At 43.2% G+C, this 25,881-nt stretch overlaps 1 protein-coding gene across 5 annotated transcripts in view; it reads right to left on the bottom strand.

Annotated features, from left to right (window-relative positions):
- IL15RA (interleukin 15 receptor subunit alpha) overlaps positions 1 to 25,881 on the bottom strand; it is a 140,118-nt gene that overhangs the window by 72,528 nt on the left and 41,709 nt on the right. For all 5 annotated transcript variants that reach the window (XM_077264477.1, XM_077264479.1, XM_077264481.1 and 2 more), the window contains 3 exons: positions 13,547 to 13,741; positions 12,405 to 12,464; positions 9,392 to 9,598 (listed from right to left, as the gene is read on the bottom strand). In XM_077264477.1, the coding sequence (XP_077120592.1) occupies positions 9,392 to 9,598; positions 12,405 to 12,464; positions 13,547 to 13,741 (462 nt within the window). The remainder of the gene's footprint in view (positions 1 to 9,391; positions 9,599 to 12,404; positions 12,465 to 13,546; positions 13,742 to 25,881) is intronic.

Below are 25,881 nucleotides of genomic sequence, written 5' to 3' on the forward strand. Positions count from 1 at the left end.
AGGATAGGAAAAAAATAAAATTGACAGGAAGGGATTAAGGAGGATTGTAGAGACGCAAGGGTCAGTGGGTGCTCTTGTCCACTGGCATGGCTATCTTCAGAAAGACCGCAATGACCAGGGCTCATTCAACTGAATGTCCACTCTACCCCGTTGGCAGACAACACAGGGTGAGGGTAAAACAGTGTGGCAATACTTTATTGAATCACCAACATACAATAACATATAAATAGTCCCAACAAATACACAAGATTGTGCAAATTACAAAGTCTCAGCGTTCCGCTGGCTGGCCAAGATAAGAGCAGCTGAGACTTCGGGGCTTCCAGAGACGACTACCCCCACCAGTGGCACCTTGATTTTGGCAGGCGTTCACAGAGAGGAGGTAATGACAAGCTTGGGAAGCTGACAGTCCACTGAGGTACCTGGCCAGGTGATCTGATTGTCCCAACCTGACTTCTTTGAACTTTTTCACAGGGCCAGGTGACTGAATGGTCCCAACCTGGCTCCTCTGAATGACTCCATAGGGCCAGGTGACTGAATGGTCCTAACTTGGCTTCTTCGAATGTCTCCATTGGTTCAGTGATAGTCGATGGAGCAGATCTGTATTCCTTCAGCTAGAGCCATGGTTTCTTAAGCTGACATCATGTAGAATGTCAAATCTGTATTCCTCTTGATGGAATCATGGTACCTTGACTATTGTTTGGTAGTGTCTATCTGGAAACAGAGGCAGATCCCACTTTTATAGTTTGCAGCTCTTAGGCTGGTTTCACATTTGCGGTTGTGTTCGCAGTGTTTCTTCGGCAAATATCCGCATGCGTTGTGTATTCCTATCTTTAACATTAGGGACGCATGCGTCTGCGAGCGTTCGCGTTTTGCCGCGTTTGACGACGCATGCGTCGTTTTGTCGTCTGCGGTTTGGCGCGGAAATGCAACATGTAGTAATTTTTAGAGGCGGCAATTTGCCGCCTGGAAACGTATGCAGTCGATTGCGTAAGGATTGCGACAAAAAAACGCATTGCTGTCTATATGAACGCATGCGTTTACAAGCATATACGTTTGCTTGCGTTTGTGAACGCATGCGTTGCACCAGAGAAAAACATGTCTAGACACTAATTAGCCACCCCCCACATACAAGGTGATAAAGGGAGGGAGTGGACAGTAGAAGGTCACTACGCAGCAGAAAGAGAAGCTTTCCAGACACAGCAGAGGAGAGACAGGAAGGAATCTACAATCAGAACAATGTGAGTATATCCTAGCCAATGCCTTTATTTTCTATTTTCTGCCTCTACATGTCCTAATTTCTTCCATTTCTTTTTTTCTGCATGCGTCAGAATGTCTTCTTCTTCTTCTGATGAGGATCAAACGCCTGGGCCTGCACAAGCGGAAAATGTCAGCGAAGTGAGTACTCACCTCCTCAGATTGGTAAGTATTCACTGTCACATCTACACATATGACAAATTATTTTTCCTTTTTTCAGAGCTCTTCTTCTACTGCGGCAGAGACTGGGCAGGAGCAGCGGGGTCACGGTCGGGTGGCACGGCGGCAGTGTGTAAGTATACCTGGCTGACTGTTTATTGTATCCTCACTTTACAATTCTTGAATCTTCATTTCTGTACTTTTCTCTTTCTTTCCCTGTTGCTTCTGCACTAATTTTAACTTTTAATATTCATGCCATTTCTCTGCTTCTGTTTTCTTTCTTCCTTATGTTAATGTCTCCAACATTAATGTTCTGGGGTTTTTTTTAGGTTCCAGAACGGGATGAGGACCTCATAGAGAATGAGCACCTCATCTCCCTGGTCCATGAGCGAGTCCCGTTGTGGGACACCCGGGATCCACTGCACTCCAACAACGTGACGATCTGGCGGCTTTGGAATGAGGTGGCTACAGCGTTGTGTGATGGCTGGGACAACGCCCCGACTCGGGTCTGAAATGCATTTGATAAGTATTGCAATGCAGTGTGATGCAGCCAAGACCTTGGCCATGCTCACACAACTGTGTATGATGAGAGAAAGTCATTACATTTTCTCAGCACACACAGTTGTGTGACCACGGTCAAAAGACCATTGTCCTAACTATTATGTTTTGTTTTGTCAACGGTGTCTAAAGTCAAAACACGTTGGCGATCGATGAAGGACCACTTCAACAAGGACCTGCGTCAAGAGTGCCGGCTTCCTAGTGGTTCTGGAGCAAGGATCCGTAAATACAAATACCACCGCATCCTTGCATTTTTGAGACGGGTCCTTGCCCAGAGAACGTAAGTACCGTATTTTTCGGACTACAAGATGCACTTTTTCCCCCCCAAAAAAGGGGGGAAAATGGGGGGTGCGTCTAATAGTCGCAATGCAGGCTTACCGTGGCGGCAGAGGTGCGGTGGCGGAGGTGCGGCGGCAGACGTGCGGGGATGAGGAGGCGCAGTGAGCGGGGTCCCTTTCCCCGGTGAGGTGATGCAGCAGCCCGGTAAGCAGCAGAGCTGGGTGAATCCTGTTGGTGTCGGCCATCTTCCGGAGGCCGCGCGTGCGCAGGTGGAGCGCTCTGCTTCCCGGGGCTTCAGGAAAATGGCCGTGGGATGCCGCGCGTGCGCAGATGGGGATCGCGGCGGCCGTTTTCCTGAAGTTCTTGGCTTCAGGAAAATGGCCGCCGCGATCTCCATCTGCGCACGCGCGGCCTCCCGCGGCCATTTTCCTGAAGCCCCGGGAAGCAGAGCGCTTCATCTGCGCACCCGCGGCCTCGGGAAGATGGCCGCTACCACCGCTAACAACAGTATTCACCCGGCTCTGCTGCTTACCGGGCTGCTGCATCACCTCACCGGGGAAAGGGACCCCTCTGACGCCATACCTCTCACTGCGCCTCCTCATCCCAGCACCTCCTCATCCCAGCACCTCCTCATCCCAGCACCTCTGCCGGTAACCACTGCTGCAACCCTCCCATGAACACCAGGCTGTGGCGTCGCCCACCTAAGCAGGAAGGGACCCTGCTTAGGTGCACGCCGTACCGCATCACCCCACCTCTGCCGACACCATGCCTCCTGTGACCCTGCTCTGCCACCGCCAGCCCTCAGGTAAGATACTGTAAATTCGGACAATAAGACGGACCCCCATCTTATAAAAAAATCATTTTTCTGCAATTTTCACCCTAAATTTGGGGTGCGCCTTATGGTCCGGTGCGTCTTATAGTCCGAAAAATACGGTATATTTTTGGTGAAAAAAAAGATGTTTTTTAATGCATTTGGCTGCCGTCACACTAGCATTTTTGGGTCCATATTTTGCATCAGTTTTTGGAACCCAAAACCAGGAGTGGTTGATAAATGCAGAAGTGGAGCATATGTTTTTATTATACTTTTCCTCATATACTTCCATTCCTGGTTTTGGCTTACCAATAGTGAGGCAAAATACTGAGCAAATACAGACAGTGTGACGGCAGCCTACACAACAGATCTATAGTCATCAAGTCAGGTGTCAGAAATAATGAATTCATGATGCACAAATAAATGGCTCATGAATTCATTATTTCTGACACATGTCCTGGTGAGTGTAGATATGCCTTGTATCACCTCCTTCCTCCCTTCATATTTTACATCAGTATTTGGAATCCAAACCCAGGAGTGGTTGATAAATGCAGAAGGGGTGCATATGTTTTTATTATACTTTTGCTCGTACTGTTGTACTCCTGATTGTGGCTTGCAAAGTCTGAGGTAAAACTCTGTCCAAATACTGCTAATGTGACCTCAGCCTTAATCTCTGTTTTTATTCCACAGGACTTTGCATTTTGTAAATGTTTGTTCTTACATTTTTTTCATTCTTTTTTCACAGCACATGGAGCACCACTGTTGGCCCAGGTTCTGGAGCGGTCCTTCATCAGTCAGCCACGGACCCGTCCCAGCCATCCTCCAGCGCTGCAGCAAGTGGGCCTGACACACTAACTGGAGACCAGGAAGCTGGTCCATCAGGTGATCCCCTTCCCCAGTCCTCTGCCTCTGCCCATTTTTTTTTGGCTCCTCCCGGCAGCGGCAGAGGGCCGCGGGAAGGTCACTCATGCCCGAGTTTTTGCACTTGAGCTCGGTCTTCCACGAGGGACTCAAGGCGATGGGTGACCGACTGGATACTGCCATTAGTCATATGAGTACACGTATCCAGGAGGTTACCACAGCCCTTGCCCAAGTGAAAGTTGACCTCCAGAGGCCAGCACATCATTTTTTTAATCAAATTGAACAGGGCATGTCAGAACACCTTACTCCCGATCTCCAGATTAGTGTTATGCAGGCCTGCAATGCTGCTTACGTGCAGGCTATGCAGCAGAGTCTGTATTTTCAGCAGACAGTGAGGGCATTTCCACCTGTGCCCACACTGTCACGCTTTACCTCTATGCTGACATCTGCTGCATACCACTGCACGGCCACCTCCATTCCAAGCACTGCCGGACACTATTATAGCACCACCACCATGCCGAGTGCAGTAGGACAGCCCACCGCCACCATCATGACAACTGCTGCTCCTGCTTGGACCTCGTCCACTGCCACCACCATGCGGCAGCTGCAAGACCCTGGCCTGTCGTTCCCCGCCACCATAGGAATGCCGATGCCGGACCCAGGCCTGTACCCGCCACCACCACAAGAATGCCTCTGCCGGACCCTGACCTGGCGTTCCCCGCCACCACAAGAATGCCGCTGCCGGACCCTGCCCTGGCATTCCCCGCCACCACCACAAGAATGCCGCTGCCGGACCCTGCTCTGGCGTTCCCCGCCACCACCACAAGAATGCCGCTGCCGGACCCTGCCCTGGCATTCCCCACCACCACCACAAGAATGCCACTACAACAGCACACGGACCGTGACAGGTCGGCCACCACGGCCAGTCCAATACCAATTAGCCCAACGAGGCTCCCTGGACCGCAGCGCCGATCCAAAAAAGGGAAAGGCAATAAAAAACAAAAGACAATAGCTATCCCTCCCCCCTCACCTCCCAATGTGTCTGTAATGTCTGGTATGTCTCATCCTTCCAGTGTGTCTCTGCCCTCTCATGTGTCTAGCCCAATCCCCGAATTTCCAGACCCCAGTAATTTTATTGCACCTTCTCCAGCCACCCCTGCATCGTCGATAGTTAGCCAGCCCTCACTGCTCCACCCCCCCCAATTTTCGTCAATCAACCCCAAGCAGGCGCAGATAATTTTTTATTTTAGTTTATTTTGTTAAAATAAATAATCATGTTTTTTGCCCTCAATAAGGTTTGGTTAATTGTGAATTTCGCCGCCGGCAACACACACCGTGCGCCAAATCCAAAAATGCGCCGAACACATTTTTTTGGGCCACCTCCTAGCTCCAGTAGTTAGTTAGTACAACACTGAAGCTTTGTGTGTGTTTGGTATAGAGATATGAGTTTGCCCCAAAAAATAACACTTGTATTTTCTCTCTGTGACTTTTTGTCGCAGACTGAAGAACAAAATGGTGGCAATACACAGCTGAACTATACTCAACTGGTCGTGTCTTCACAAAATCGTTAGTTATGACACCTGACCTGCTGAGTTGATAAATGCCTTGTATTACCTCCATTTTATCTTCTTTGTACATTAAATCTATTTCACACAAACTGAAGGGACGATGGAGGTGATACAAGGCATATCTATACTCAACAGGACATGTGTCAGAAATAATAAATTCATGAGCTATTTATTTGTGCATCATGAATTCATTATTTCTGACACCTGACTTGATGACTATTGATCTGTTGTGTAGGCTTCCGTCACACTGACAGTATTTGCTCAGTATTTTACCTCACTATTGGTAAGCCAAAACCTGGAGTGGATCAATGTGAGGAAAAGTCAAATAAAAATATAAGCACCACCTCTGCATTTAACAACCACTCCTGGTTTTGGCTTACAAATACTGATGTTTAGTAATGAACAAATACTGAGAATGTGACGGCACCAAACAGCCATCGTCTCTACAGTCTGCGTCAAATAACTACTGGTGAACCGAGTCAGGACGCAATGACGTCAACAGCCTAAGCCCAAAAACCCAAAGTGGTTTGTAAAGCAAATACATGGGAGACATGGTGGAGATAATAAAACACAATTATTTTATTACAACAAACATTATCAACATTTTGAAAATAACTGTTACAGACCCGAAGCCAACAGGACATTTTACACCATATTGTCCTGCCATGCCACATGTCCAAGGTCTGAATCAAAAAAGGCAGCAAATTGGTCCCGCATGTGGCCAACTTCAACAGTTGACCGCGGGTGATGCCGTTAATCAGGCAAGGGTTTGCAACTTGTTCATCAAGTTCAATGGTGGGTTGCTCCTTAGCCAGAATGTAATTGTGGAGTACCACACATGCTTTTACCACCTCATCCACTGTCTCCATTTTTAGATTTATGGATGTTGCAAGAATGCGCCATTTTGACACCATAATCCCAAAGGCACACTCTACTGTTCTGCGGGCCCTGGTTAGTCTGTAGTTATAGATCCGTTTTGTGCGGTTCAAGTCCCTACTTGAATAGGGCTTCAGTAGATTTTCACTCATCTGAAATGCCTCATCCCCAACCATTACAAATGGCATCGGTGGGCCTTGAGTGTTGGGGAGAGGTCGTGGCTGTGGAAAATTAAAATTTTTGCCATAAACACGTCGGCCCATATCCGAGCTTTTAAAAGTTTGTGAATCGTTGCCACGGCCAAAAGTACCAATGTCCACGGCAATTAAGTGACAGTCCGCATCGGCTATTGCCATGAGAACTACTGAAAAATATTTTTTGTAGTTGAAGAACTGTGATCCCGTTCTGGCCGGTTTGATAATCCGAATGTGCTTCCCATCCACCGCACCCAAACAGTTGGGGAAATCACACACAGTCCAGAATTTATCAGCTATTGCCATCCACATGTCCTCGTTGGGTATGGGTATAAATTCTTCACGGAGAACATTCCACAAAGCCCGGCAGGTGTCAAAAACTATTCCGGACAGGGTGGAAATTCCAAGGCGGTACTGGAAGTGTAGGGATGACAAGCTCTCTCCAGTTGCAAGAAATCTGTAATAAAGAAAAAATAATTTACAAAAATGCAAAGAATACAAGTTAGACCAACAATAATTATGACTGGCATTTGTTTAGAATTATTACATACCTTAAGGTAACCAGGAGATGTTCCTCTGGTGGAATCGCTGTACGGAGCTGGGTGTCCTGTCTCCGGATGGCTCCTTGGACACGAGCAAGCAAATCCCGGAAAGAGTCTTGCGACATCTTGGTATATTCGGGAATTTGTCCGTGTTGTCATTGAGCTCGACATACAGTGTGTGATATGCACCACAGCTCTCCCGCAGTTCTATAATGGGGTGTTGCCAAAAACGCCTACGCAGGGTCCTTCTCCGTCTTTCACGGTTTCGGTGTTGCTCCCAAGCAAACGCACACGCAAGAAAAAGCTTGATGCTCAGATCCAGGTTGAAGTAAAAGCTATCCATGTGAAGATCCATCATGACACAGGATACAGGAGCAAAATCCGAAGATTTCAGCAGTCCTAGGGTCTATATATACATATCCCATAATACACACCCTCTGTAGTCCCATTGGCGGTGTCTGGTTATCTAGATTTTTCTCCTGTAAAATTTTTCACCATGCACACCAAAAATGCAAACGCCTGAAAAACGCATAAAAAAGCATGTAAACGCAGCGTTTTAAAGCCGCATGCGTTTACGCATGCACTTAAAAAACCGCTGCGTTTGTACACGCTTTTATGCGTTTTTCTGGTACTTGCGTTTGCGGATTAAACGCTGCAGATTAAAACGCAAATGTGAAAGTAGCCTTATTCAGTCATTTCCCCACAGGAATGGGGGAATGTGGCAGGAGGTCAACTCTCTTTTGAGAATTCAATCAATCTGCATAGTTTGTCCTTCATTGTTTGCATGTCCTGGTACAATGGGTAATCAACATATTAGCAAACATTGAATGTTCAATTACCTTGCATCCCTGTCTCCCAAGGACAGTAGAACAATAAGCTGCAAGGACTGATTCAATAGGTAAACAGCAGCCATTCAACAATTAGCAAACATTAATTCAATCTACAACAAGAGTCAACGTTCAGACTCATATGAACAATAGTTCATGTTCCTGGGCCTACTGAAATAATACGTCTGGCATAATTAAGATTAAATACTGTGTCGTCAAAAGGATCTTTAACGAGTTTTCCACATCATGGGATAGTGGTAGTGGAGCTGAATAAAACATAATTTTTATTTCTCATCTCTATTGCGTAAACATTAGCAAGTAAATTTACATTCTAATTGATGCTAAGTCTAAATGGCTATTAGCAGAGATTCTTCTCTTGGACTATGTACTTTTTCCCGACATGGCGCTGACTAATCATAAGCAGGGGGTCTCATACGGGGTAACAAAATAGCATACCCCTGTGGAGCTTAGAATAAGGCTTCTCTGATTGAGACATGTAACAGCACACAGCCTTGCTGTCCTGGTGATCTCTGCACCTACTTTGTAGAGTAAAGCTGAGTTGAGGGTAATTGCAAACACCTCCAGCTTTCATTTCAGAGCAGTTACTGTGGGAGAAAGGGTAGTACAACAGAGCCTCATGTCATTACAAACATGTCAAGCAGGGGAGAAAGTAAGCACCCTCAAAGAAGGATCTCTGATAACACCCACTTGGCCTTAGCCAAGAATCTAAACTTTACTAGCTAATGTCTCTGCAATGGAGATGAGAAATTAAAAATATGTTTTATTCAGCTATGCAGCCACTATTTCATGATGTGTCCAGTTTAATATGCTAAAACTGGTGATAGGTCATTTTTAAAGCTTGAAAATTAAGCTATTGAGAATGTACAAATGCACAGTTTGCTACAAAAGAGAGTTCTGATAACTGTACTGTAAAAAAATCATACACTTGTGTGTCCAACACATAAGCAGGACAAGTTACAGGTTTCAGTTGCTAAGACTAAAAAATAAAGCATAATACACAATAACAGAGGTCTTGGTAATGACCACGAGAGACTCATACAACGTATAATAGCAAATTCATTATCTTTTTATTATTCAAAGAATTATCTTTACTTGTTGTGTTAATTGTATATGACTTTTATTTCTTTATTTTACTCACTTATATAGCTTCATTAATTCCACAGCGCTTAACAGACATCATCACTGTCCCCATTGGGGCTCACAATCTAAATTCCCTATCAGTATGTCTTTGAAGTTTGGAAGAAAGCTGGAATATCAGGAGTAAACCCACACAAACATGAGGAGAACATACAAACTCCTCGCAGATGTTATTCTTGGTGGGATTTGAACCCAGGACTCCAGCGCTGCAATGCTAACCACTGAGCAACATGTATACAGTATAAATGTATTTATATACATTAGATGTATTCAGAAACTTGTAGGTGGAATTTTATTAACTAACCTGGAGATTGTGTTCTTCCTGGAGTAGTGTGATGCCTCTCAGTGGATAGCCTGATCATGGGAGTACGTGCAGGAATTTGTGATGTTTGTGTAACTTTTCCTTGTGTAGAATGCGGTGTCTCGGGGATCTTAACTGTTGGAGTGGATGGCATTCTTGTAAATCTTTTCATTGTGGATGATGAAGTGGAAACATGACTTGAACTTGATACTAGAGAAAAAGTTTCACAGAAATTAAAGTCTTTGCAAACAACTGATCAATTGGTTCCTGTTCAGTATTAAACAACAAGGCCTCATAAATCTCAAATAGAAGACACTTTCTGTAATTTGCTATTGAGTTTTATGAAATGTGATTTTGCAGAAATAGTATATGGACGGGGGACACTCGGTACCGGGCTCCTCTGTCTCAGCTCTGGGGTTGTCACGGTGGCTAGACCCGGTCCGTGACCCTGCTAAGGGGCGTCCAATGAAAGTTGTAAGTGGTGGTGCGTGGTGCAGGTCGCGATGAATAACGAGGACACAGGGTTGCAGTCTCTTTACCTCTTTACTGAAGGCTTCGAGGTCCTCAATCCAGAGTACGGTTAACAGGGCTGTAAGAGACCGGCTGGTCCGATGGCACCTCCAGAGTTCCCTTTGCAGGTGGAAATCTGTGCCTACCTTCTAGCGCGTGTGTGTTGTAGTACTTCCCTGCTGAGCACCACGGGATAGTCCTCACAACTGTTGTGTCTGTTTCTGATGTTATTTCCCACAACTTATGTCTGTTCTGATGTTCTTCTCCGTCCCCCAGATGATATGGATAGGACGCACCCGTATGATGGGAAGGCCTGGAGTTCTTCCGGGACCCTAGCGTCGCCCCTCTCCTACAGTTGCCCCCTATGTCTTCTTAGGTGATTTTGGTGAGACAGCCAACCTAAAATCAACTGTCCTGCCTCTGTTTGAAGTATTGCTTGGAGCCTAATACTTCCTCGGCGTTCTGGCCACCGGCTACGCGCCTCAATAGGATGTTGCCTCGATCTTACAGCACGACTCCTATTGGTGTTATCTCCTTTTTGCTTTGATCTCGTTTCTCACTCCCCACAATAAACCTCGCTTCTTGTCCTTTCTTGAGATACCGCCGCGATGTAATGCAGGTGCGGTTCCCCTGAATCTTCCCCTGCAACACCCTCTGCCACAGGATGTTGCTTGGTTCCAACCCAGTCAGCTTTCTCTCTAACTTTCTATCTAACCCTCAGTTTTACCAGATTGTGAGGAGTGGCCTAATACATAGCACCCTTAGCTCCCCCTGGAGGCCAGACTATGAAGTGTATTGGTGTCTGTGATACCTGGTCAGGTGAACTCCTTCAGTGCCATCAGACGTACCATCACCCCCCTTAGCGGTAGAGCGATGTTACTGCAACAACCAGGTCTCTGGGGCGCTGCATATATAATGTAAAATAACAGGGAAGCCTAAAGACCTGGGGGCAGTGAATTCAGATTTAAAGGGGATGTCAGGAAATAACTTGATGATGTGTGCTGGGCCGTCCTTTAGGACCCACCCCAGCTGGCAGAATTAGAACTTTTATCCACTTTAGAATATATCACTACTCCATTTTGTTTACTATGGAACTGCTGACCAATGTGCAAGGCTTTTGTTAGCAGCACCATAAAGAATAAATGGAGTGGAATTAGGCATATAACTTGGCGCTCCATTTTGTAATGGGAATAATGATGTACAATAACAAATTATATTGTGGCACCGTGTTAGTCAGAAAAATCGATGTGAATACTTTTCAGCCCAATGATGACAAAAGTATTCTTGGAGTAATACCTTTATTGGCTAACCAGAAAATAATATGTTTGCAAGCTTTCAGAGCACAAAGGCTCCTTCTTCAGGCAAGATTAAAATTTTGTAATCTCTAATTGCATTCCCAATAAAACAAAAAATTCTGGAGTGTTTTCTCTCTTTGTTTGTGTGTTGTGCATTTCCTTTGTTATTCCTCCTTAAAATGTATGAGTAAATTAAGACCTGGCTGCAACCATTCTCTTATAAGAGTAAGGCTAAGTTATGCAACTTTTATTTTCCACGTGAGTACTGATAAAACTGTCAGCATATGGACCAGTGTTGTTCAATAGGGCTGTTACATGATCGTTTTTTTTTTACGAACCAAATATCGGAGTGAAAAAAAAAAAATAGCATGCACTAATCTATTCCATATTTCAGATAAGACTTGCCTATTAAAGTCTGTGAGTTGCAGGAAAGCAGGAGGTAAGGTCCTTGATGATAGGTATGTATCACTGAGGCGGCTGGCCTCGGTAAAGCAAAGTTTGTATCTGTAGCCCTAGGTTACTGAGAGGGTTTATAATCGACTGAATTTTGGGTCCGGGATCTAAGAGCAATCAAAAGAGCCTGGGTGGGAAAAGACACTCCCATACTCCAGTCTTACAGGCACAATAACAGACAGCAGGGTTAGCTTGGCAGAGTGCGTTGTGTTGGCGCTGGAGAAAGACTGTTAATGGTGGACAGTCTATGCTAGAGACTGAGAAGTGCCTGTAATATGAAGTTGGTGAGACCATTTTGATTTTCTTTGTCTTACCCAGAGAAAGGACTGTTTTGCTGTGTAATTGTGCTGAAGAAAGGCAGTTTTCAGTTTGCAGTTGTAAAATTTATGAATGAGGGTAAACTTTATTCTGTTTTGATGTAATCACCTTGTGCGTATCCAAGTGGGTACCAGAGAACGGAAACCCCTACACAGTCCACAAAGAAATTGGATTCCATACAGATCAACTGTTTAGCATCTGATTTTACGGCTACACTGTCTTTAATTTCACTGTTTTTAGTCTTGTAAATTTTAATAACTGCTAATATATAAAAATGGATGTATATGGATGACAATACAGATGAAACATCATCTGTTTTCTTTCTGGAAATAAATGTGAACTTTTTTTTATATACGCTTGTGTGAACTTAGCCTGACTGTGTACAGATGTTTTTAGATTTTTCTGGCATATCTATCTTTACTAATAATGGCAGTTTTTACCTGAAGTTGTGAATGAAGATATTGTGTTGCTTGGAGTAGTAATAGGAACTAAAGGATCCCCTAAATAAGACACAAAGAAAGGAAAACAGTTAAGATAGAATCAAGGCAATGTGAACATTTCAGGTTTGCTTTCACAAATCACTTAATTGCAACAGGGATGAACAGATCTACAGATCTAAAGGTCGGAATCTGCCATCACTAAGGCCGCGTTCACATTAGCATTTTGCTGGTCTGCATATGGCTGCCTACTTCTTCCCTTAAGCTCCGCCTACTTCCGCATGCGTCCTGCGTTGTCCTGCATGCCTATCTTTAACTTTGGGTATGCAAGGACATGCGTTGTATGCGGATGCGTCTGCATGCGTCATTTTGACGTGCTTGTCAACCGCAGGCACGTGTGGTCGGCGGGCACGTCAAAATGACACATGCGGATGCATCCGCATACAACGCATGTCCCTGTGTACCCAATGTTAAAGATAGGTATGCAGGACACATGCAGATCTGAAGGGAAGAAGTACGCAGCCCTACGCAGAGCACCCAAACGCAAGTGTGAACTTAGCTTAAGGCTCTGTTCACATACATGTCTGTTTAAAATGTAATTCATGTGCAAAAGTCGTCTTATGTATCAGGTATGCAAGGAAGCAAAGGGGCCCCATTGATGATTCTGAGGTACTGTACATCTGTGTTCCATTTTTTAGACTGGAAGAGAAAGTTGTACTCAGGGGTGGACACAGAGACAGGACCCATGTGCAAGAATAGTATATGGACCCTTTGCAGTAGCATAGTTCTGTCTATAAGAGTCACTGTGTGCTGATTTGGCGATGGGAGTGGGCTTCCTTACCTTTTGGGTCCCTGTGTGGCTGCACAGGCTGCACCAATGATATGTCCACCCCTGGTTCAAATGTTCAGGACTTTTTTTATTTCCGTTCCAAAAAAGCCAGACAAAGCCCTAACAATCAATGGGGCCCCTCCACTTCCTTGCGTAACTGATACCCTAGATCACTTTTGCACATAAACATGGACATGTGAAAAGAGCCTAGCTATAAATAAGCATGGTACAAAAACTTGCAATGGTACTTATATATGTAATATTACAAAAACTCTCTGGGAAGAGACTATTTGGCTCAATTTTAATCAGTACTTACTAATGCAGGAGATATTTCCATATTTCCAGGCTGCTTTATTAGTTTTATCATCAATAAGGCAAATGGCAAGATTTGATGTACCAGCTTGACGTTTGTAACCATCTTCACATATATACCGCAAGTGACTGTACACCTTATAGCTTCCTGAATATTGGTTCATCTTGGTGTTCTTCACTGTCTTTGGGTCTCTGCACACTAATGAGTAATACAAATGATATATGTTTAGATGTACACAAAGACAACTCAATAGTCTCTGTTCAGACACGCAGTATTTTCTACTGGTTCGACTTGGAAATATTAGCACATTACCATACTTTTGGTCTGAGTACCATGTGAATAAAAAGTAGACCTCACATAGATAGCAAACGGATATTCACTTGAATATACACAGATGAACTGTCTGTGTAAAAAAAATAAAACAGCTCGCGCTAGTCTCATCTGCTTTTTGGATGAGACTCGTCTATAGATTTCAATATGTGCGTAAAAAAAAAAAAACTGATGTCATATGTGTGCCATCCATATAGCATCCATTTTTAACTGATCCAATGCAATTATTCACATTGGAATTTTAAATGGACTTTTAACGTTGTTTAATTATTACTGTAAATAAACAAAGTCACAGAAATGCCATGTGGATATAAAAAAAGGACATAAGGATACTGTACGGACAGCAAACAATTATTTTGCAAGCTGGATTTAAGTGTCACACAAGAACACACTGGCGCTTCACTGGACTCCTATTACAAAAGCCGCTGGCACCTTGGCAGCAAACGTGTGCAGCCCTGCCAACGTAAATAGTATTCACAAAAAAGCAATTAAGATGCCGTGCTAGGTAATAGATGGAAACTGGTACTGAAAGATAAGTATTTAAATACTGCCGTGTGATGTGGCTGATGTGCCAGAAGTAGCACTAGCACGTGCCTGGAGTGGTTGCTCCTGTTACTATTGTGCTGTCCGTGCCGCTAAGGAAAAAGATGGCACTTGCAGTCTAAAATGAGGGAGCGTCCTCCCGTAGGGATGAATCCCCCGCACACTAGTAGCTGTAGTGATCAGCGGTCAGCCTCGGCCGATGGCGCCGCCGTGTAGTAGCGTAACGAGCGGGGGGGGGGGGGTTTAGCGGTGACATCACCTGCCCGTGTTGATGAACACTCACAGGGGCCAACCCAACGCGTTTCAAAGCACCCGTAACCTTGAGAAAGAGGGACGGGTCCCTCGAAATGCGTCGGGATTGGCCCCTGTGAGTGTGGAAGGAAAAAATGAACATTTAACTTTTTTCACAAACATTTTACTTCATAACCAATTTTTTTATTTTTACAAGTGTAAAAAGAGACAATGAACCACAAAAGTTGTTGTGCAATTTCTCCTGAATACGCCGATACCCCATATGTAGGGTAAACCACTTTTTGGGCGCACGGCAGAGCTCGGAAGGGATCAGTGCCGTTTGACCTTTTCAATGCAGAATTGGCTGGAATTGCGATCACATCAGAGGACAGAGAAATTAAATAGAAAATCTGACTTTTTTTTTTTTTGGTCGCTGTTATACAGTTAATGACGGCGATCGCAACACCAGGGTCAGTAAAAACTGACCCGAATCATGTTCTCTGGGGTTTCGACTACCCGCGGCAGCTGAGACCCTGAAGAAATTCCGACTCTGGGGGGGCGCTATAAACTTTTTCCGCAGCGCTGTTAATTTACGGTGCTGTGGTTTAAGTACCCTTAACTGCCACCGTTAAAAGGCGTATTGGTGGTCTTTAAGGGGTTAAGATGTAATTGTTAGGGTATTTTTTTTTTCAAATAAACTCATGGATGGTGATGTGTCTCAGGGCTCTTTGGGTCACTGAAAGCAATCTCAATCACCTGTGATAATTAGTTTGCTGGGTGAGTCCTATTAAAGGAAAACTACATAAGAAGGATGTTCCATATTATTAAGTAGGCCACATGCTTCAAGTAATATGTGAAATAAATAGGATCTATCTGTTGCCGAAAAGTGTCTAATGCCTTGGACAAGGTATGAAAACATTAGATATTTCACAAAACTTAAGCATGATCATCATACAGACCTGAAGTTGTGCATAAATCTACTATTCGGTCACCCTACACAGTGCTCTCAAGCAGAAATGGTTGAAATGGGTCCAGACATACATGAAGAATAAGTTTAAAACTGTCTTGTTTACTGATAAGTGCTGTGCAACCCTGGATGGTCCAGATGGATGGAGTAGTGGATGGTTGGTGGATGGCCACCATGTCCCAACAAGGCTGCGACATCAGCAAGGAGGTGGTGGAATCATATATTGGTCTGGAATCATAGAGAGCTGGTAGGTCCCTTTACGGTCCCTGAAGGTGTGAAAACGACCCCTGCAAGGAATATAGAGTTTCTGACTGACCACTTAATTCCATGGCACAAAAAAAGAACTGTGCCATCAATAGTGAAATCATCCTCATGAATAATGCAACATCTCATGCAGCAAAGAATAGCTCTGAGTCATTGGATAATATGAGCATAAAAGGAGAGAAACTCATGGTGTGGCCAACATCCTTCCCTGACCTCAACCCTATTGAGAACCTTTGGAGTATCCTCAAGGAAAACAATTTGTGAGGGTGGGAGGCAGTTCACACCCAAAAAGCAGCTCTGGGAATCTATTCTGACATCCTGTAAAGAAATTCAAGTAGAAACTATCTGAAAACTCAAAAGTTCCATGGATGTAAGAATGGTGAAGGTGATATCAAAGAAAGGGTACTATGTTACCATGTAATTTGGCCTGTTAGGATGTTTATGATTGAAAAAGCTCTTGGTTTAAGTAAATGTGACATCTTAATGCTGCAAATTCAACAAATGACCATTTTCAGTTCTTTACAACTGATAAATTGTTTGAAAATTGTGCCGTGCATAATAATTTGGAATGGTGCATTTTCTGTTTGTTTTTTTAGTTTTTAAATCATTGGAGGGTATGTCCAATAAAATTTGATTTCTACTCTAACGGTTGATTATTTAATCATTATACTGCCTCATTTTCATCGACCATTTAGGAAAATCAGCGAAAACTAGCATTTGTATAAAACTTTGGAACGCATTGTATACATGACAATATGGATGAAAAAATCATTTTTTTTTTTTATTAAAATCGGATGATTTTTCATATGTCTGTGAAAGAAACTACATTCAAGATTGTTATCCTTTACATAGAATTGCTGGAAAATGTCCATCTATATGGATGTGTTCACATTTTCATCAATGGATATTAGACACACAATCCACGTACCTGTACTCCGATTCTTGGGTCATGAAGTGACTATTGGTGCAGCTCATGTGAAGATCCTGCTTACCAGTAACTATTTATTCAGCGAATATGTGCCACTAGGGTTAGTTTTCATGAATATTTCCTCTGGCCTCTCATAATCCTATCCTGGATATTTGCAACAGCTTTGGTTGTCTGAACACGTCCATGTGTTGAACTACTTTTATACCAAAGCTTGCATACTTCTTTTTGTTGGTACAGAAAAGTCCAAAAAATGACCAGCAGAATAGTTTTGTGTGCCTTTGAATGGGACTGTGCATCATTTATTATTAGTGATGAGCGAATATACTCGTTGCTCGAGATTTCTCAGGCTGATACTTTCTTTTTATCACTCATTTATTTTATTATGTCTTACATGTTTTTCTAATTCTTGTATGTCATGCGGTGTCTTACGTAATAAAATTTATGTAGATTTAATTTATTATGTTATCCTTTATTGTCACAAGTACCGTAGTCTTTTTTGAATTATCTATAGTTATGTACCTATTTGGATTGTGCTGAATTGCACTCATTATTTATTGTATTTTGTGGGGCTAGACTCTTCCTATCATAGGTTTAAGCAATTTCAAGCTTGTAGGCCTCAATTCAAATTCTCCAACAGGGCCCCAACTATCCTGGGTTTTTAATGTTTGAGCTATTCATATGCACTAAAGAAACATTTTGGCCTCTCCTAGGCTCCAGGGCCCGGGTCCACCTGCAACTCTTGCTTCTACTAATAGCGCGCCCTAGTGTGCCTACATACTGTAGGTCAACACTATCCCAGTTTTTTATTGAATAATATATGGCACGCTGTATACACTCACGCTCAACACTACTGCTCATGGCTAAGGATACTACCTGATTAGCAGGGAAGGATATGTTGGGCATTTTTTACACTTCTCTAGCTTTGCTGAATGACATCCCAAAGGCAATGGACTATAAAGGACAAACAAGGAAAATAGGATTCTGTTTTTCATGGCCCAACCTGTAACATGCTCATTTGGGACAAAATGTCTGGAAACATGCCATCAGTTTTCGAATTGTCCCTACAGGAATAACACTGCCTTCTAGTTTCAGTTTTTATTCTATTGTTTGAATTAGCGTCCCATAAAAGTTAACAACTGATAAAAAAAAACATTACCCAATTGTTTATATCCAGAATGACATGCCACAAAACAATGTTGGTATGAAGTGTCATTTAGATTAACGTTTATTAGTTTATTACTATGTTCTTGAAAAAGTGTCAGTTGAGAATCTGAAATGTCCATGGGTGAATAAAACTCTACATTTTTTCACTTGAACCCCTTGAGTAATGTCTCTATTTTTGTTCTTTTATACTGCTCTGAGAGTAATTGCACCACTGATGAAGACTGTGCTGCTATTTTTTGTATTACTATATTTTTATTACTTATGTAGTTTCATGCAGTGTCAAAAATTCTCAACTGATATTCTGCAATCATCTCCTTGGCATTCAATATTAAAATAGAAAACTTGACCGAAAAATAAAAAACAACAGTTAGGGCCAGGATACCCATATAGAGACCATGAAATATAACTGTCTGAAACCAGCCTCAGATTAATAAGGAAATGGACTTGCCAAAGAGCCCTTATAACATTGTTGTCACCCACAAATCTCTTCAAAGTGCGGCACCCCCTACATCTCCTCCCTCATTTCTGTTTATCGGCCTACCATCTCATTACGATCCACAAGTGACTTTTGACTAACCTCTGCAGTAATCCGTACATCCCACTCCCGGCTCTAAGACTTCTCCCGAGGTGCGCCAATCCTCTGGAATGCTCTAACCCAATAAATTCGAATTAACCACAACTCATACAGTTTTAGGCGCTCCCTATAAACACATCTGTTTAGGGCAACCTATCACGTTCCCTAATCAAAGTCCTTTTATATAGAGTATAGTTCGTTCACTGTTTATCTGAAAATAACCCTCCATCAAACTCCATCGCTCCCAAAAGTACCACAAATATTGGTTGGTGACTAATGCATGTAGCCTTTATCTATCCCTCATTCCCTCCAGATGGTTGGACCATCATTGTAAATAAGCCCTGTACTTTGTGTCTCCCCCCACCTCATTGTAGATTGTAAGCTCTCACTAGCAGAGTCATCTTATTTTGCTTTAATTGTTTCATTATCTTTAAAGGGAACCTGTCACCAGGTTTGGCCGATAAGAGATACGGCTATCACCTTTCAGGGCTGATATACAGCATCCTATAATGCTATATATCTGCCCCAAAAGAAGAAAAATAACTTTTACTATACTTACCTGTGGGGCGGTCTGGTCCTGTGGGTGTCGCTCTTCTTGGTCCTGCGCCTCCCTTCTTCTTGCGATGCCGCCCTCCTGCTTGCTTCGTGTGGATGATGCATCTCCTCAACACCACGATCCTGTGCAAGCGTACTTCTCTGTCCTGTTGAGGGCAGAGCAAAGTACTGTAGTGCGCAGGTGGCGGGAAAGGTCAACGAGCCCCAGCGCATGCACACTGAAGTACTTTGCCCTTGACAGGGCAGAGAAGTAAGCTTGCACAGGAGCGCTGTGCAGAGGAGACTATGTGGATGACGAAGGGACGCATCATCCACATGAAGCAAGCAGGAGAACGGGGATCGTAAGAAGATGTGTGGCACTGGAACAAGACCAGCAACACCCATTGGACCAGACCGCCCCCCAGGTGAGTATAATAAAAGTTATTTTTCTTCTCTTACAGGTTGGGTTTGGGCAGATATACAGCATTATAGAATGCTGTATATCAGCCCCGATAGGTGATGGTCGTATCTCTTATCGGCCAAACCTGGTGACAGGTTCCCTTAAACGTTGTTACTGTACTTATGACTTGTATATGAACTGTTGAATTGTAAAGCACTGTGGAATATGTTGACGCTATATAAAAAAAATTATTATTATTATTATCTTTCCCTTGAGCAGCATCTAATCACAGATCAAATTTAAATGGAAATGCAATCTTATTTGTGTTATAACACTGTACTAATGTATGCTTATATGTACAGAATATAAAATACTAAAATAAAGCTCAATGACATAGGCTGAGTTTACATCACATTTTAGCCATTTACCAGTGGCTCCGTCGGGCTTCCATCTAAAGGGGATCAGGTGTATCCACCTATGTGGCCACTAACTTTAAAGAAGCACTCCTCCAATCAAAATTTGGATTCTCTTAACATATTGCAATCAGCATATTATATAGCACTGTGTACTTACAATTGCTCATTTTGCCTTTCTACCCAGTTAATTCCTCTCTTTTCCATTAGGTCTATGACATCACGTGATTAACAGCTGACTAGCTGAAACCTTCTTAGCTCTATGTAGAAATAGGAGGTACATTTTCCCTGTATGACTCATCAGTCACTGCAAAAGTCCCTGGCAGGGAGGAGGGGGAGCAGCTGGGTCAGGAGTTGAAGAAAAGGATGATTTCTGCAAGGAAAAGAGACTTCCTGTTTCTACCCAGAGCTGGGAAAAGACAAAAATGAACTTGGTAGAAAGGCAAAATGAGAAATTGTAAGTATATAGTGCTATATAATATGATGATTGCAATATATTAAGAGGATGAAAACTTTGATGGCAGTGTTTCTTTAACCTCTTAACGACCGTCGATACGCCTTTTAACGGCTGTAGTTAAGGTTACATAAACTACAGCGCCGTTAATTATCGTTGCTGTGGAAAAAGTGTATAGCGCCCCCCAGAGTCAGATTTTCTCTCGGGTCTCGGTTGCCGGGGGTAGCCGAGACCCCAGAGAACATGATTTGGGTCAGTTTTTACCGACCCCCAGGTTGCGATCGCCGGTAATTAACCGTTTACTGGCGGCCGCAAAAAAACGCAATTTTCCATTTAATTTCTCTGTCCTCCAATGTGATCGCACATCAGAGGACAGAAAATAGGGGGATCAGGGACCCTGTTATACTTAACGGTGTCCTTGGGTCCTCCTTCGTCCCCTCTTGGCGCCGGCTTCTTCCTCCGGTGAGAAAATGGTGGGCGCATGCGCAGATTCTTCCTCTTGTTTTATTTTGGTCATTGTGAGATCCTATCACAGTGATCAAAATAGAAAAAATTATAAATAACCCCCCTTTATCACCCCCTTAGTTAAGAAAAAACAATAAAATAAAAAAATGTTTCCATTTTCCAATTAGGGTTATGGTTAGGGTTACGGTTTAGGTACATCAGGAGCTCTGCAAATGCAACATGACACCCGCAGACCATTCCATCAAAATCTGCATTTTAAAACGTCACTACTTCCCTTCCGAGCCCCGATGTGTGCCCAAACAGTGGTCCCCCCCATATATGGGGTATCAGCGTACTCAGGACAAACTGGTCAACAATTTTTGTTGTCCAATTTCTCCTTTTACCTTTGAGAAAATAAAAAATTGCGGGCTAAAAAATAATTTTTGAGGAAAAAAAGGATTTTTTATTTTCACGGTTCTACGTTATAAATTTCTGTGAAGCACTTGGGCGTTCAAAGTGCTCACCACTAGGGTTGAGCGAAACGGGTCGGCAATTTTCAGAAGTCGCCTACTTTTGGCAAAGTCGGGTTTCATGAAACCCGACCCGACCCCTGTGTGGGGTCGGCCATGAAGTCGGCGATCTTCTGAATCTGGAATCGGAATTCCGATACCGATTCCCGATATGTTTAAGATATCGGGAATTGGTATCGGAATTCAGATTTAAGTGTAAAATAAAGAATTAAAATAAAAAATATCGCTATACTTACCCTCTGACGGGCCCTGGTACTAACCGGGAACCTTCCTTCCTTAGAATCAGCCTTCCAGGACCTTGCGGTGACGTCGCGGCTTGTGATTGGTCGCGCGGCCGCCCATGTGACCGCTCGCGCGACCAATCACAAGCCGCGACGTCACCGTGACGTCACCGAAGGTCCTGGAAGGGCTGATTCTTAGGAAGGAAGGCTGCCGGAACGAAGCCGAGGGTGAGTATATTCCTATTAGGTATATACTCACCCTCGGACACGCCCTGCTTCTTTCCGGCAGCCTTCCTTCCTAAGAATCAGCCCTTCCAGGACCTTCGGTGACGTCACGGCTTGTGATTGGTCGCGCGAGCGGTCACATGGGCGGCCGCGCGACCAATCACAAGCCGCGACGTCACCGCGACGTCACCGCAAGGTCCTGGAAGGCTGATTCTAAGGAAGGAAGGTTCCCGGTTAGTACCAGGGCCCGTCAGAGGGTAAGTATAGCGATATTTTTTATTTTAATTCTTTATTTTACACTTAAATATGGATCCCAGGGCCTGAAGGAGAGTTTCCGCTCCTTCAGACCCTGGGAACCATTGGAAACCCAATGCACTGCATTGGGTTTCGAGTTTCAGCCGACCCCGACCCCGACTTTTTTATAGGATCGGCCGATTTCACTCGACCCGACTTTTGAAAAAGTCGGGTTTCGTGAAACCCGACCCGATCCTATAAAAGTAAAGGTCGCTCAACCCTACTCACCACACATCTAGATAAGTTCCTTAATGGGTCTAGTTTCCAAAATGGTGTCACTTGTGGGGGGGGTTCCACTGTTGTTTACCCCCCATATATGGGGTATCGGCGTAGTCAAGACAAATTACACAACAACTTTCGTGATATAATTTCTCCTGTTACCCTTGTGAAAATAAAAATTTGGGGGCGAAAAGATCATTTTTGTAGAAAAAAGGTGATTTTTTAATTTCACGGCTCTACGTTATAAACTTCTGTGAAGCACCTGGGGGTTTAAAGTGCTCACCACACATCTAGACAAGTTCCTTAAAGGGTCTAGTTTCCAAAATGGTGTCACTTGTGGGGGGTTTCTACTGTTTAGGCACATCAGGGGCTCTCCAAACGCGACATGGCGTCCGATCTCAATTCCAGCCAATTCTGCATTGAAAAAGTAAAACGGAACTCCTTCTCTTCCAAGCTCTGCCGTGTGCCCAAACAGCGGTTTACCCCCACATATGGGGTATCAACGTACTCAGGAGAAATTGCACAACACCTTTTGTGGTCTAATTTCTCCTGTTACCCTTGTGAAAATAAGAATTTTTGGGAGAAAAGATCATTTTGGTGCAAATAAATGCGATTTTTTATTTTCACGGCTCTACGTTATAAACTTCTGTGAAGCACTTGGGGGTTCAAAGTGCTCACCACAATCTAGATAAGTTCCTTAAGGGGTCTAGTTTCCAAAATGGTGTCACTTGTGGGGGGTTTCTACTGTTTAGGCACATCAGGGGCTCTCCAAACGCGACATGGCGTCCGATCTCAATTCTAGCCAAATCTGCATTGAAAAAGTCAAACGGAACTCCTTCTCTTCCAAGCTCTGCCATGCGCCAAAACAGTGGTTTACCCCCACATACGAGGTATCGGCGTATTCAGGAGAAATTTCACAACAAAATTTGTTGTTCATTTTCTCTTTTTACACTTGTGAAAATAAAAAAAAATTGGTTCTGAAGTAAAATGTTTGCAAAAAAAGTTAAATGTTTATTTTTTCCTTCCACACTGTTTCAGTTCCTGTGAAGCACGTAAAGGGTTAATAAACTTCTTGAATGTGGTTTTGAGCACCTTGAGGGGTGTAGTTTTGAGAATGGTGTCAAGTTTGGGTATTTTCTGTCATGTACACCCCTCAAAGTGACTTTAAATGTGAGATGGTCCCTAGAAAAAAATGGTTTTGTAAATTTTGTTGTAAAAATGAGAAATCGCTGGTCAACTTTTAACCCTTATAATTTCCTAAGAAAAAAAATTTTTGTTTCCAAAATTGTGCTGATGTAAAGTAGACATGTGGGAAATGTTATTTATTAACTATTTTGTGTGACATATCTCACTGATTTAAGGGCATAAAAATTCAAAGTTTGAAAACTGCTAACTTTTAAATTTTTTTGCCATATTTCCGTTTTTTTCATAAATAGCCACAAGTAATATCGAAGAAATGTTACCACTAACATGAAGTACAATATGTCACGAAAAAAATTCTCAGCATCATCGGGATCCGTTGAAGCGTTCCAGAGTTATAACCTCATAAAGTGACAGTGGTCAGAATTGTAAAAATTGGCTCCGTCATTAAGTACCAAATTGGCTCTGTCACTAAGGGGTTAATGAAGGCAACTGAGTCACCTCTGTCTAATCTCATTTTGGGCAGTGTCTGCCCTTTGAGGCAGTCACAAAAAAGTAGTAGTAAAGATAGCAAAAAGCATTCATAAACACAGACCTTAGCAATCAGCTTTAGTTCTTAAAAATTTCAAACAACTTAACAAAATTTGCAAAATGGTATGAAGATGGATAAACTATAAACTTCGAGGTGGGACTGCGGATGCAAATATATCCACCCAAATTGTTTAAATATATAAGAAAAGGCCACAGAGTAGCATGTAGGACACCTAAAGAATGACAATGCTGAGTTGGTCACTGGTGACGTGAACTTAGCAAGGTTAAGGTACCGTTACAGTACCGTGACGTCACCGCTGTGCTCTGCTTTACGGCCGGCGCTGACACAGTCAGTGCAGGAAGCTCTGAGCAGCAGCGCGTAACCCTGTGGACGCCGGGGGACGTGACAGACATCAGAAGGTGAGTATGTAGTGTTTTTTTTTTTTACTTTTACAATGATAACCAGGGTAAATATCGGGTTACTAAGCGCGGCCCTGCACTTAGTAACCCGATATTTACCCTGGTTACAAGTGAACACATCGCTGGATCGGCGTCACACACGCCGATCCAGCGATGACAGCGGGTGATCAGCGACGAAATAAAGTTCTGGACTTCTAGCTCCGACCAGCGATATCACAGCGGGATCCAGATCGCTGCTGCGTGTCAAACACAACGAGATCACTATCCAGGACTCTGCAACGTCACGGATCGTCGTCGTTCTCGCTGCAAAGTCGCTTAGTGTGAAGGTACCTTTACTCTATAAAAAGGAAGGCAAGTAACGTTAACTAAAGTTCTGCAGCTACATGCAGTGCACCCAAGAGTCCTCAAAGTGTTTAGTTTGATTATTAATGTAAATGTTTTGATTATATTTGTATATTCTCTAATTTGTCATAATGGCAAGAAACTAGGGCAAAGCTAATGTTGATCAGAGCTGAGCATTCATGCTTATGGGAGAGTAGGGATAGCTGTTGGATAAATAGACATTTGACCAACAGGTATCTAAGGTGCATTGGCATAGTTCCAGTCTTTCTAGTTATCTGGTGAATGTGATTTATAGCACACTGACAAATGAGACTCAACGTGCAAAAAAATGTAAATTCATGTACACGGATTTTGAATAATCTGCATTTGTTTTATATTCTACTTGGAGAAAAACTATGAGAGTAGGGTTAAAAAAAAAACAGTGTGCAATGTAATCCTTGGCCCCATCCAAACATTTGATTCCCGTATGCATTCTTTTTTTTTTCACAGATAGAAAACATTTATTTTAGTCTGAGCCTTTTCATATGTCTGTTATTTTTCTTTTCCATGGAGATTTACAAAATAAGCTGCACACAGATGTAAACTGTGTTTATCTCTTAATGCTCGGAGATGCTTGGGAAGCCTTCATCAGTTTTGTGTCACATACAAGAAGAGAATACATGATGATAGTAAAAACAGACACAGACCAAGACTGGGTGAAAATTGCATCCAGCACACTAAAGAACACGAGTCCATTTTTTCTTCACATACCATCTGTATTTTATAAATCAATAATTATAACATTCTACAAGGTCAAATACAGTTTCTCAGATGTCATATGAATGGTTTCTGTACTAGCTACAACTTGTGGACTAGTTATCTCGTGCAATATAGTCCTCCTGCTGACTGGCAGCTTTCTGCCTATGCACAGTGTACACAGAAAGATGGCAATCAGTGGTGTGAGCGGGGATATACAAAGGTCAGTGTTCAGAGAATTGGTAGGTCTGCAACAGAGATTTTATCAAAATGTCAGTATGCAGACCAGTAAGTGATACAAGATTGGAATCAGGGTCCCGGCCCCTACAGCGTGCTGCTCACGGATTACATAGCAAAACAAAATCTGACAAATTTCCTTTAAGAAACACTGCATGTGTGAGGCCAGGGTCACACTTGCGAGTGCAATGCGAGAAA

Source organism: Ranitomeya variabilis, chromosome 5 (assembly GCF_051348905.1).
Source record: "Ranitomeya variabilis isolate aRanVar5 chromosome 5, aRanVar5.hap1, whole genome shotgun sequence".
Taxonomy (NCBI): domain Eukaryota; kingdom Metazoa; phylum Chordata; class Amphibia; order Anura; family Dendrobatidae; genus Ranitomeya; species Ranitomeya variabilis.